The sequence below is a fragment of the Anomaloglossus baeobatrachus genome, chromosome 4 (assembly GCF_048569485.1).
Source record: "Anomaloglossus baeobatrachus isolate aAnoBae1 chromosome 4, aAnoBae1.hap1, whole genome shotgun sequence".
Lineage (NCBI taxonomy): Eukaryota > Metazoa > Chordata > Amphibia > Anura > Aromobatidae > Anomaloglossus > Anomaloglossus baeobatrachus.
This window is the reverse complement of record NC_134356.1, coordinates 186,294,292-186,308,418: the sequence shown is the minus strand read 5'-3', so window position 1 is coordinate 186,308,418 and position 14,127 is coordinate 186,294,292. Positions and strand designations below refer to the sequence as shown.

The following is a 14,127-nucleotide window of genomic DNA, read 5'->3' as shown; positions in this document are numbered from 1 at the left end:
GAAGCAGCGAGACCCTTGCGCTGACCAGTGGTTAGCACAAAAAGTGAGGTGCACCGCCTAAAAACGGCGGTGCGTGACACATAGATTCGGAGCGCCCGCACCAAATCTAAGGAGTGCAACGCCTTCTCAAAACGATGCACAGGGGCCGGACATAGAGAAGGCAATGAAATGTCCTGGTTAAGGTGGAAAGGAGACACCACCTTAGGGAGAAAATCCGGAGTCGGACGAAGAACCACCTTGTCTTGGTGAAACACCAAAAAGGGTGATTCCGAATAGAGCGCAGCCAAATCAGAAACTCTCCTGAGAGAAGTAATGGCTACTAGAAAAACAACCTTCTGTGAAAGTCTAAACAAAGGAACCTCCCTGAGAGGCTCAAAGGGGGGTTTCTGTAAGGCCGTGAGGACCAGATTAAGGTCCCAGGGATCCAAGGGCCGCCAGTAAGGAGGAATGATGTGAGATGCGCCCTGCATGAAGGTGCGCACCTGAGCCAGTCGGGCGATACGCCGCTGGAACAATACCGACAGAGCAGACACCTGTCCCTTGAGGGAATTGAGGGACAGACCTAGCTGTAGACCGGACTGTAGAAAAGACAGGATGGTCGGCAAGGAGAACGGCCAAGGAGCATGGTCGGAAGAGCGACACCAGGACAGGAAAATCCTCCAAGTCCTGTGGTAAATCTTGGCCGAGGAAGACTTCCGAGCCTGAGTCATGGTGGAGATGACCTCAGAGGGAATGCCTGAAGCCGTCAGGATCCAGGACTCAAGAGCCACGCCGTCAATCTGAGAGCCGCAGAATTCTGGCGGAAGAGCGGACCTTGAAAGAGAAGGTCTGGGCGGTCCGGGAGATGCCACGGCACCTCTACGGACAGACGGAGTAGGTCTGGGTACCAAGCTCGCCTGGGCCAGTCCGGAGCAATGAGTATGACTCGACGGCCCTCCATTCTGATCTTGCGCAGAACCCTGGGCAAGAGCGCTAGAGGGGGAAACACATAGGCCAGACGGAACTGAGACCAATCTTGAACCAGTGCGTCTGCTGCGAAGGCCTGAGGATCGTGGGAGCGAGCCACGTAAACCGGAACCTTGTTGTTGTGATGGGATGCCATTAGATCCACTTCCGGAGTGCCCCACTTGCGGCAGATTGATCTGAACACTGACGGATGCAGGGCCCACTCGCCGTTGTCCACGGTTTGACGGCTGAGATAATCGGCCTCCCAGTTTTCCACGCCTGGGATGTGGACTGCAGATATGGTGGACTTGGAGACCTCCGTCCACTGGAGGATTCGTTGAACCTCCAACATCGCCAGACGGCTGTGAGTCCCGCCCTGGTGATTGATGTAGGCAACCGCTGTCGCATTGTCCGACTGAACCCGAATGTGCCTGCCCGCCAACAGGTGGTGAAAGGCTAGGAGAGCTAGAAACACAGCTCTGATCTCCAGCACATTGATCGAGAGGGCTGATTCGGACGGAGTCCAAGTGCCCTGTGCTCGGTGATGGAGAAATACTGCTCCCCAACCGGAGAGGCTGGCATCCGTGGTGAGGATCACCCAGGACGGAGTCAGGAAGGAGCGTCCCTGTGACAGAGAGAGGGGCCGAAGCCACCACTGAAGGGAGCTCCTGGCCTGTGATGACAGAGCCACCAGCCTGTGCAAGGAAGAGATCCGCTTGTCCCAACAGCGGAGAATGTCCAGCTGCAGGGGACGCAGATGGAACTGGGCAAAGGGAACCGCTTCCATTGACGCCACCATCTGACCCAGCACCTGCATGAGGTGTCTGATGGAATGACGGCGGTGCCTCAGCAGAGAGCGCACCGCCAGACGAAGGGACTGCTGTTTGACTAAGGGCAACTTGACAAGTGCCGGCAGAGTCTCGAATTGCATCCCTAGGTACATAAGTACCTAGGTCGGGGTCAGAGTGGACTTGGGCAGGTTGACAAGCCACCCGAACTGAACTAGCGTGGCGAGAGTGAGAGAGACACTCCGCTGGCAGTCTACACTGGATGAGGCCTTGACTAGAAGGTCGTCCAGGTAAGGAATCACTGCCAACCCCTGGAGGTGCAGGACCGCAACCACTGCTGCCATGACCTTGGTGAATACTCGAGGGGCCGTGGCTAAGCCGAAGGGGAGAGCCACGAATTGGAAATGTTCCTCTCCGATTGCAAAGCGTAGCCAACGCTGGTGTGAGACCGCAATAGGCACATGCAGATAGGCATCTCTGATGTCGATGGATGCCAGAAAATCTCCTTGGGTCATTGAGGCAATGACCGATCTCAGAGATTCCATGCGAAAGTGCCGCACCTGAACATGCTTGTTGAGAAGCTTGAGATCCAGGATGGGCCGGAAGGAACCGTCCTTCTTGGGGACTAGAAAGAGGTTTGAGTAGAAACCGCTGAACCGTTCCCGGGCAGGAACCGGAACAATTACACCGTTTGCTTGCAGGGATGCCACGGCCTGAGAGAAGGCGGCGGCTTTGGAGCAGGGAGGTGTGAACAGAAAAAATCTGTTTGGCGGGCTGGAAGAAAATTCTATCCTGTAGCCGTGGGAGATGATATCCAGCACCCACTGATCGGCGACGTGTTGAAACCACACGTCTCCAAAGTGGGAGAGCCTGCCACCAACCAAGGACGTTGCTGGCGCAGCCAGATAGTCAAGAGGAGGCCGCCTTAGTGGCAGCGGCTCCTCCGGTCTTTTGAGGACGCGGCTTTGCGCGCCAGTTGGATTTACGATCCTTGGCTGCGGTAGTGGACGAGGTCGAGGGCTTAGAGGATGACCAGTTAGAGGAACGAAAGGAACGAAAGGAACGAAACCTCGATTGGATCCTGCCCTGGACAGGTTTCCTGGCTTTAGTTTGTGGCAAGGAAGTACTCTTCCCGCCAGTAGCTTTCTTAATTATGTCATCCAGCTGTTCCCCAAACAGCCGGGACCCAGCAAAAGGGAGACTCGCAAGGTACTTCTTAGAGGAAGCGTCTGCTTTCCACTCTCGAAGCCACAAGATCCTGCGGATCGCGAGGGAGTTAGCGGAGGCCACCGCCGTGCGGTGAGAAGCCTCCAGGATGGCAGACATGGCGTAGGATGCAAAAGCCGAAGCTTGAGAAGTTAAGGCATCCATCTCAGGAATAGAGTCCCTGGTGAGGGAATGTATCTCCGCCAGAGAAGCAGAGACTGCCTTAAGAGCCCACACTGCCGCAAAAGACGGGGAGAACGAGGCTCCTGCCGCCTCATATACAGACTTGGCCAAAAGGTCAACCTGGCGGTCAGTGGGATCCTTAAGAGAAGTGCCATCAGCCACAGCTACGACTGTGCGGGCTGAGATTCTGGACACCGGAGGGTCTACCTTTGGGGACTGGGCCCAGTCCTTAACCACCTCTGGTGGAAAAGGAAAACGGTCATCTGAACTACGCTTCGGAAAACGTTTGTCAGGACAGGCCCTGGGCTTGGTAACAGTGGTCTGAAAGCTGGAGTGGTTACAAAACATACTTTTAGCTCTCTTAGGTGAGGTAAACTGGTGTATCTCTACCAGAGAGGCTTGTTCCTCTGACTCTGGTGGGTTGAGGTTCAGTACGGAGTTAATGGACGCAATCAAGTCACTAACATCCGCATCACCCTCAGACAAGTCAATGGGGTACATAGAGGCAGCGTCTGAGCCCACGGTAAACGAATCCTCGTCGCCCTGCACCTCGGCACGTGAATCAGAGCCGTGGGAAGAGGAAGGAGAAGGGTCCCTGCGTCTCCGTTTAGGGGGACGGGGTCCTAGGACATGCTCTGAGAGCTCTGCAGAGCTAGGAGCAGCAGAAGCACCCTGGGACGGGGGCTGATGCATGGTCAGCAGTGTCCGGGACAGCTGCCCCATGGAGTCGGCAAAAGACTGGGAAATAGCTTGTGTAAAGGATGCTACCCAAGCCGGGGGTTCAGCCACCGGGGCCGGAGCAGCCGGAGGGACCCCTGAGGAGGCTCCAGGCTGAGACACAACCATATTAGCACAGGCATCACAATGTGGGTATGTGCTTGGCTCTGGCAGAATGAGCTTACATGCAGTGCATATAGCGTACATGTTTGCAGCCTTGCTCCGGGTGACAGACATGCTGCTGAGGTGGAAGCTCTGCAGCAAGAAAACACTCCTGTAGAATGTCCTGAGAGTGTAATAAAAAGCCCACAACCAGAGGTTGTGGCTTACCAGACCGCTCTCTGTGTGCCCTCCGGATTCCACAGCTCAAAGCCCAAGTGAAGCGTCAGCCCTCCTAAATAGCAGCAGCTGCAGCATCCAGCGCCGTCCAGTGTAAGAACGCTGAGAAAATGGCGCTGGAAGGAGGAGGGGGGCGGGTATTAGGCCAAGAGCGGGAAAAACGGAGGGCCAGAGAGATACAGGGAGAGATACAGGGGAGGGAACATCTCCCCAGAGAGGAGTGCCCTCCCCTCTGCTGGCCGGGCGGTGGGCGGCGCCACGCTATGTGTATGCATGACATGCAGAGAAGCCGAAACCGAAACTAGGCCCAAACTGAAGTCGGGGCCTAGATTTTAAAATGCGGCCGACGAGCAGGCACCTTCGGCGCGGTTCTCAGGGGAAACCCCCAGAACCGGCCGGAATTTACAGTAACGATAAAACACATACTGTCCCCCTAATAAAAGTACCCGGGACCCCTGAAAAACGTCTCAATACTTAGCTTTTGAGACGCAGGGCCAGTCCCTGAGGGGGGGGGGTGAACGCTCCTTCCAGCAGGAACCAGACAGGGCTGCGGATGGAGACCGGTCTCCTGGAAGCAGAGAGGACCGTGACGGCTCCCACTTCAAACCAGAGCCTCTCAGAGGATGTTAAGGAGCGCGGCATGTGAAGGCTCCAGCCTTGTAAAGTCAACCTTAACAGCACCGCCGACACAGTGGGGTGTGAAGGGACATGCCGGGAGTCCAGACTGGACCCGCTTTTCTTCCAAATCTTGAAAATCAAAATAAAAATAAAAAAAAATCAAAAAAAAAAATCAGAGAATGCAAGTGTGTGTATCCTCCTGAAACACAAAGCATTGAACTGGGCAGATTGTCATCCAGGGGGTGTATATAGCCCGGAGGGAGGAGCTACACGTTTGAGTGTAGTACTTTGTGTGTCCTCCGGAGGCAGAAGCTATACACCCATGGTTTGGGTCTCCCATAAGGAACGATAAAGAAATATTTACTGTATTTATAGAAACTTATTACAGTAATACAAAATAATGTACTGTATTCATATAAAGTTATTACAGTGCACTAATACAGAATACTGTACAGTAAAAACATATGAAACAAATTAAACTGTACGTTGGCTTACAATAGAATTGTTGGTGTGCGGGAGGTGCTGTACAAGCAATGAGCTGCACTGGTTAGCCGAGAGTACAATACTGTATCCACAAATGCAAATTGAGAGATATGCTATATAGTTTATACTGTACTGTACAATGGTATACAGAACATATGTACAGAAAGTTACCTCCAGAGCGGGTCAGAGCGCGGTGAAAGGACGGATCCGGAAGTGTACCCGGTGGGAATTTGCTCTTATTGCAAAGCATTGCTCTTAATCAAAGTTATAAATTTGTAAAAAGCTTTGCTTGTCTTGTAAAATGCTCTCAAACCAAGTTACTCTTAATCCAAGGTTCCACTGTATCCAAATCAACATACAGTTGACAACTCCACATACATGTAAATGACAATACATTTGTGGAGAACCTTAAATCCCCACAATCAATAATGTCTGTAAATATGATGGTAGTACAAAAATCACCGGTCCCCTTCTTCAGTGGCGCTGCAGCATTTGTGACCTGCTGAAACACACAGTGGTCAACGGAAGGTCACGTTTTGAATTTTTTCAATGCAAGTCTATGAGATTCAGAACAAGGCTACGGAGCCTCATTCTCAATCTCAGACTTACATCAACAAAGTGACCTCTGCTCTACACAGCGAGTCAACAGGCTATAGATGCGGGGACTTTGTGCTGGAGCGCCACTGAAGCCAGAAGACTGACCGCTGAGATTACACGCATTATTACCATCAATTGAGCAAATAATGGGGCTTTAAAAAGGGATATTCCAAGTCCTATTAACAATATCAAATTGGTTGGGGTCCAAGACCAGTCATTACAACTGATCAATTTTTTGTGGCCCTGGATAATATACTAATTTTATGACCAGACTTTTGCTGCCGTCAGAGAGGCTTTGGTAAGCTTGTTACAGCTACAAGATTATTCCATAGATACACTCACCTTTCTCCTTCAGTTCCTGAGGTTTATCCCACGTGGATTCCAAAGTGCGGTTATTATAGTAGTACATTTTTCCGTCAGCAGTTTTATATTCGGACCACTCTGACAAGATGGTCGCTCCTGCTAAGGTCGCAGGAGATGCGGCTAGGGCCACTTGTGGATGAATCATTGGAACCATCGGAGGAGCAATACCTGGCAAGACACCTACAGACAATTTCACAAGTTTAGGCACAGAGCAAGAGACAGGAGAACCTCAACATTTTTGTTACTGAAGGCGTTAGGTCTTTGTACATACAGAAACAATGCAGAGACATTGCCAATTTTTGATGGGACTTATTTGTGCATAGAAAGAAAAAAAACAAAAAAAAAAAAAACCCACAACGATGATGCTGTGTCCTTTCCACAACAGAGAAAAGGCAGGGGAGGCAAGATTCGGACTTTCCACAGTATTCTTGCTATTTTGGAGACAAAATGAGAGAACTGCTAGCCTTACATAAGGCTAGTAGTGGCAGCAAATGGAGAAGGCGTTGGGAACAGCACCAGGACTGGTGACTATTCATGGGAAATATTGGAGACGAGGGTTTAAAAAGGAACCTGCCACGTGCCAAAACGATACTAACCTGCAGAGATGGGGTTAGCCTACAGGTTAAAAAAAAAGAGATACAATGCTGTCTGGCCACCTTAAATCAAAGAGTGGTTACTGGGAGAAAATGTACTGTATTTCTCCTGGAGCCTCCGGCAATCAGTCAGGTGTGTACTAGAAATGCTAGGCAACGCATAAGCAGAGGCAGTAAGCACATCTTGCTACTTTGACAGCTCACTCTGCAAAGAAGTGCTGAATCACAAGGAGTCAAAAAAAAAAAATAATTCAGGACCAGCTGTGTCCTGGACGTGGCGGGTCCTGACCTGCGTGGCCACCTCCTCCCCTTCTTATGCAAAATGTCTTTTGCTCATATAAGAGCATGAGCTAAAATGCATATCTAACAATCAATAGGGTCAGAGCTATTTTATTGCTGTTTATTTGGCCACAAAAACAGCAATGTCACTGCATTATTAAATTACCAATTAGAACAAATACACAGACGATATAGAGACAGTACGATATAGAAAGCAGGGCTGTGGAGTCGGAGTCGGAGTCGTGGAGTCGGAGTCGGAGTCGGAGCTCATTTTGGTGGAGTCGGAGTCGGAGTCGGAGTCGGTATAAAATGCACCGACTCCGACTCCTAAAATATATAATAAATTGGGGACAGGAGTGCAATGCAGAATGTGCTGAATATTTTACTAAATAACAACATTTAGTATAATGCTTATATTTAAGTGAAAAATTTATTGTAGTACAATGTGAACATCAGACATTTAATTGTTTTTATGATACAATAATCAAGATATTTGGATAGAACATAAAATATTTATTGGAATTCAACTTTAGAACACAAAAAAACTAATAAATTGTAAATATGTAATATATATATAATATATATATATATACAGTGTATATACACACACACAAGATATATATGTAATCTACTGTATATTACATAGTGTATTACATATTTACAATTTATTACAGTTTTTTGTGTTCTAAAGTTGTATTCCAATAAATATATTTTATGTTCTATCCAAATATCTTGATTATTGTATCATAAAAATTATTAAATGTCTGATGTTCACATACACATATTCATGTACTACAATAAATTTTTCACCTAACTATAAGCAATATATGTAGGAGTCGGAGTCGGAGTCGGAGTCGGTGCAAGAGAATTTGAGGAGTCGGAGTCGGAGTCGGAGTCGAAGGTTTGGCTTACCGACTCCACAGCCCTGATAGAAAGCACGGGTAGTAAACAGTGTTTCCTTTTATACACTGTTGCATTGGTGCACGCACGTGTAAGGCTACTTTCACACATCCGGTTTTTTGCTCTGCGGCACAATACGGCACTCTGCAAAAAAAAACGCCGGTTGTGGTTTTTTTTTGCATAGACTTACATTAGTGCCGTATTGTGCCGCATGGGCTTGCGTTCGGTCCGGTTTTTGCCGCATGCGACAGATTTAGCCGATGCCGGATGGAACGTTGCCTGCAACGTTTTTTGCTCCGGCAGAAAAAAACGCATCGCGCCGCATCCGGCCGCTGCGGCGCATTTTCAATGCATGCCTATGGACGCCGGATGCGGCGAGATGCGGAAAAAACCGCATCCGGCCGCATGCGGTTTCTTTCACTGCGCATGCTCAGTAGCGTGCCGCAACCGGAAAAAAACGGACCGGCCGCATGTAAAAACTTATGCAAAGGATGCGGTGTTTTCGCCGCATCCGTTGCATAGGTTTCACAGCCGGATTGAGCCGCACTGCTCAAACCGGATGTGTGAAAGTAGCCTTAGACACTATTTTAAGGTCAAGTCCACTTTTTAAAAGAAATAAATAAGAATAACCTATGAAGATATATAGCATGTGCTTATTTCTTGGGATCAATTTGACCTCCTCAGGGGTTTTTAGCTGTGTTATGGTGGAGTTTGCGATCCCTTCAGAAAGTGGAATTGTCCTTAAGTGAATAACGCACAAACACACATACATGCAGGACAAACCCACAACACTAAGAAAAATATCAAGAAGAACTGTAGAAGTGTTGGGATAACAGAAATGTGTGCTAAACCTTTAATATTGCTTCAACTCAGGTGAACTAAATTCTAAGTCACTATACTAAATATGTTGGGGGAAAGGGGAGGGATTGCAAAAATGCTGCATCAGCAAAGGGTATTATCTACATGTGCATTCACTACCATGCCAAACAACAAACTAAAACATTAGGAAAAAGTTACCGGTTTTGGTAGTAGTCACTGTCTTTACATACGGGCAGCTTACTATTTGCATCATTGCTACACCTGCAAAATAGACATGCAAACAGATATGAACATGACTATTACTGTGTACTAGCATGGGGCTGGACACCACACACATTACAGCAATGGCCAAACCTGAACAGAAAGAAGGATGCCCCTTCTTGACTATTCTAGGATTCAGAAATCTTTATGTGCGTTCAACACACAATTACTACAAATGGACAAAGGAGCAAAGGCTACAGGCTAGGTGTCACATGCAATTACACCAGCATTATCACATACTGCACTGCAATTATCAGGACCTGTCTAGCTGAAGACTCACACAAAGCAGCACAAACATTGAATATGAGAAGTGCCTAAGAAATCACTAACAGGTCTGAACATTGAATAACATTTAAAACACATCTTCCACTACGTTTACAATGATAGCCTAGCCATAGAATACCTCATCAATGTCTGATCGGCTAGGGTCTTACACCCTGCACATAAGCTGTTCTCGATGCCAGTGGCCGGAAATGCTCAGTTCTGGAGTTACCCTGCCAGCCATCAGCGGCCATGTACTGCATATCAGCCTTCCATTCAAATCAATAGGTGTGCAGTACCCAGCCACTATGAGAAAATGGAGCAGCTCCGGAACTAAACACTTCTGACCACAAGCTGCTACTGCCGACACCAAGAACAGCTGACTGCAGGGGTGCGGGGTGTCTCTCAAGGATAGACCATTAAAGTAAAAAAGTAGTGGAAAACCGCTTTAACAAGCTCTATAGAACATAATACTATATATTGTTTCTCTATCACTGGGGACCCGAACACAGATCACTAGAATGCAGGTCCCACGTCCCCCAGTGGCGATTAGATCCAGAAGAGAAAAAGGAAAGGTCTGGAGAGTCCAGCCTGCATAAATAACTCCCAATGGACATAAGTGTACATGCTAAAGTGTCCAAACTCAGCTACACAAGTAACCTGCGCTCTACAGCGCTGCCATCTGCAGGCATTTTTAAAGTATTACAATATGTACTTAAAGTGAACCTGTCATCAGAAATTTAGCTATAAAGCTAAAAGTTCCCCCCTCTGCAGCTCCTGGGCTGCATTCTAGGAAGCTTCCTATAGTTTTTTTGGCACCTTTTATACCAAAATAAACACTTTGTAAACTGGTACCTTTTCGTATGCAAATTTCTAAAATCTTCCATGGGGGCGGGCTGCCTGGGGTCCGTTGCTGTCCTCCTGCAGATTTACGCCGCCCCCGAACGCTGAATTTCAAAAGCTCATGACGCCGCCCCTGGGTGCCCGTGGTCCCGTGCATTCGCTGTTCCACTGTAGCGGTGCCGTGCACTGCGTGCACGTGTGACCACTAGTGACGCTTTGCGCGGGCACGAGGTTATGGGCGGCGCTGTGAGTGTCATCAGTAAGTGCCGCCCATAACCTCGTGACCGCACTTTCCCCTATTACTGCAGCGTTATGCGCAAGCGCTCGCTGGCCTGATGCCCGGACGTCCCCTCCTTCCCATCTATTTCCTGCTGCTGAGCAGGATGGGAAGGAGGGGACGTCCGGGCATCAGGCCAGCGAGCGCTTGCGCATTACGCTGGAGTCATAGGGGAAAGTGCGGTCACGAGGTTATGGGCGGCACTTACTGATGACACTCACAGCGCCACCCATAACCTCGTACCCGCGCAAAGCGTCACTAGCGGTCACACGTGCACGCAGTGCACGGCACCGCTACAGTGGAACAGCGAATGCACGGGACCACGGGCACCCAGGGGCGGCGTCATGAGCTTTTGAAATTCAGCGTTCGGGGGCGGCGTAAATCTGCAGGAGGACAGCAACGGACCCCAGGCAGCCCGCCCCCATGGAAGATTTTAGAAATTTGCATACGAAAAGGTACCAGTTTACAAAGTGTTTATTTTGGTATAAAAGGTGCCAAAAAAACTATAGGAAGCTTCCTAGAATGCAGCCCAGGAGCTGCAGAGGGGGGAACTTTTAGCTTTATAGCTAAATTTCCGATGACAGGTTCCCTTTAAACATCCTTTCAGAAAATGCTCAAAATTGCTAACATTGTTTCCCCCTGCCTCAGGAGACATGCTATCATCAGACCATGTCACTGTATGGTCAGACATTACACACAGTACATAGCGGGGACACATGTAAGATCTCAGCATAGGAATATTACATTTTTTTTTTTTTTTTTTTTTAAATATCACATTTAATTGCGGAATGTATTATTCCAAGATCTAGTGAATAAAATAGTAAAATTAAACTTTATAATTTGTTTGTGGGTAAACGCCTTTAAATCCAATTTATTGATAGATTTAACCCTGATCAGACTTCATACAATGTAATCACTTTAATGACTTTCTCAGTACCAGATACATTTGACCGTGTGTTTTTTCCCCCTTTCTAAATGGCACCCTGTCAGCTATACCATGATAAGAATTTTGCTGCCAATTTTAATTTCCTACAGACCAGAAACTAAGATTTAAAGAGAAGCTATCATGTCAAAAAATGGAATTACCTACAGATCTGAATTTAATTTCTGACGGCTACCTCAGCTTTCAGCTCTAGAGGAGCGGCCAGAGCAGTTTCCGGCAGCGGTCAGTAAATGGTGAACGGCGGCTGTCACCACACCTCGGCTCCTCAGTGCATTAGCACAAAGCAGGCTGTCAGTCAGTGCTGCGGTGTGGTTACAGACGCCGCTCACTGTATACTGAGCGGTGACAAACGTTTTGGGCCATGGCTCTCTGAATGAAAACCAGAGGGCATGATTTGGGTATGTTCTGTGGATCTGAGTCATGTTTCACGGTTTGCACTGTAACAAAGTGACATGCTGCCAATTTATATTCCACAGTTCCAGTCAGTTTTGAGCTGTGAATTTACTTCTCATACACACGGTGTTCCAAATTATTATGCAAAAAGAGTTTAGGAGTGATAAGGTCAGACATTTTTTGTTTGTCATTTAAACTCATTGCTGGTGATGTGTGTCGGGGCTCTATATATCACTGAAAGCAATTGCAGATACCTGTGCAAATTAGTTTGACCGGTGTGTCCAAATAAAGGCAAGACTAAAGAAGGCTGTTGCACATTATTAAGCAGGCTACATTTTTTGCCAAAATGGGAAAGAAAAAGGATGTGTCGGCTGCTGAGAAGCAACAAATTGTGGAGTATTGAGGTCAAGGCATGACTACAATCAACATTGCCAAGACACTTCATCGTGATCATCGCACAATCAAGAAGTATGTAGCTGATTCACAGCACACGCGTGTGCGTGCTGATAAGGAGAAAATGAGGACTCTTTCCAACAGGCAATTGCGGCAGCTGCTAAAATGCCTTGTCATATCAGCAGACAAGTTTTTGAAGCTGCTGGTGCCTCCAACGTCCCCGATCAACAAGATGCAGGGTCCTTCAGAGGTTTGCAGCTGTGCGTAAGCCATCCTGTTGACCACCTCTATCCACTGCACACAAGCAGAAACGGCTCCAGTGGGCCAAACGATACATGAAGACTGACTTCCAAACTGTTTGTTCACCGATGAGTGCCGTGCAACGCTCGATGGTCCAGATGGATGGAGTGGAGGATGGCTGGTTGATGGACACCCCATGAAAACACAGCTAAGGCGCCAACAAGGAGGAGGTGGAGTAATGTTTTGGGCTGGAATCATGGGGAGAGAGATTGTCAGCCCCTTTAGGCTCCCTGAAGGGGTAAAGATGAACTCCATAATATATGTGGAGTTTCTAAAACAGCACTTCCTGCCATGGTTCAGGAGGAAGAACCGTGCATTCTGCAGCACGATCATTTTCATGCATGATAATGCACCGTCTCATGCTGCAAATAACACATCTGTATCTCTGGCTGCTATGGGCATAAAAAAAGAGGACAAACTTATGGTGTGGCCACCATCTTCCCCTGACCTCAACCCCATTGAGAACCTCTGGAGCATCATCAAAAGGAGTGTCTATGATGGCGGGAGGCAGTTCACATCTAAGCAACAGCTCTGGGAGGGTATTCTGTCCCCATGCAAAACATTTGAAGCTCCATCCATCCAAAAACTGAGAAATTCAAATGGACGAGAGAGTTCAGAAGCTTCTTTCAAAGGGGTCCTTTGTGCAAATGTAACCATCTAGAATTAAGTTTTGACTTGAAAACTGATTTCATTTTGTAATAAGCTGATAATTCTTATAATTTCACAATTGACCATTTTGTTTTTCAAAATAAAAATAAAAAAGGTTGAAAACTCTGCTGTGCATAATAATTTGGAACATGCATTTTGAGTGTTTATTATTTTTAAAAATATACTGTTTTCATAGGCAGTTTGATCAAAAACATTTCAATTATACTCGAATAGTAGACGACTGGAAAACAACAATGACTGCAATTCAAAAAGTTAAATTTAGGAAAATATGAAAAAATATTTTTTGCACAATTTAGAACACAGTGTAAACGAGACCTGTAAAACCTCAAAGTAAATCCATTTTTTTCCAATATCTGAGCATTTTATGCCCATGAAATCCAGATGGAAAATACCCTTATAGACTATATCAGAACTAGTCTTCTCATAATTTCCTATCCACGTTCTGCTCTATCACAAATACAACAATACTCGCTTCCAAGTACTGCATTTCCCATCATCTTTCGTAGTTCAGGACCCCTAAAGACTAGACTTTATATACAGAAAACAATCCAATTACGGATACATTACCTGGTAGTGGTATGGGCATGCCAGGAAGGGGAACACGAAATGGGGGCACCATAACTGGTGGAAAAGCTGGAATTCCTGCAGTGGGTTGTGCCAAAGCATGAGGAATAGTGGGTGGCAATGCCTGGGACAGCTGCTGAGAAAGAGTCTGTACTGAAGAGACTGTGGGCATAGCAATGGCAACACTGACTGGAGAAGTGGTGGTCACAGAAATACTGTGAGACTGCTCAGGAGCAGATGAACCTGTATGGAGGAGAAATAGTATACTGTCACCAACAGCAGGCTTTTCACACATAGCTCTTATATACAATAGGACTGAACAAGTTCTGATGGGGCTTTATTAAAGGAAGACTGCATCACTGTATTACTTCCCACAAATTCTCCCTCTATACC

The 14,127-nt window shown here is 47.3% G+C and overlaps 1 protein-coding gene across 1 annotated transcript in view; it reads right to left on the bottom strand.

The window, feature by feature from the left end:
• TCERG1 (transcription elongation regulator 1) overlaps nucleotides 1-14,127 on the bottom strand; it is a 219,069-nt gene that overhangs the window by 173,584 nt on the left and 31,358 nt on the right. The window contains exons 5-7 of the mRNA XM_075344605.1: nucleotides 13,738-13,977; nucleotides 9,029-9,091; nucleotides 6,219-6,419 (exon numbers count right to left, since the gene is read on the bottom strand). Coding sequence (XP_075200720.1) covers nucleotides 6,219-6,419; nucleotides 9,029-9,091; nucleotides 13,738-13,977 — 504 coding nt within the window. The remainder of the gene's footprint in view (nucleotides 1-6,218; nucleotides 6,420-9,028; nucleotides 9,092-13,737; nucleotides 13,978-14,127) is intronic.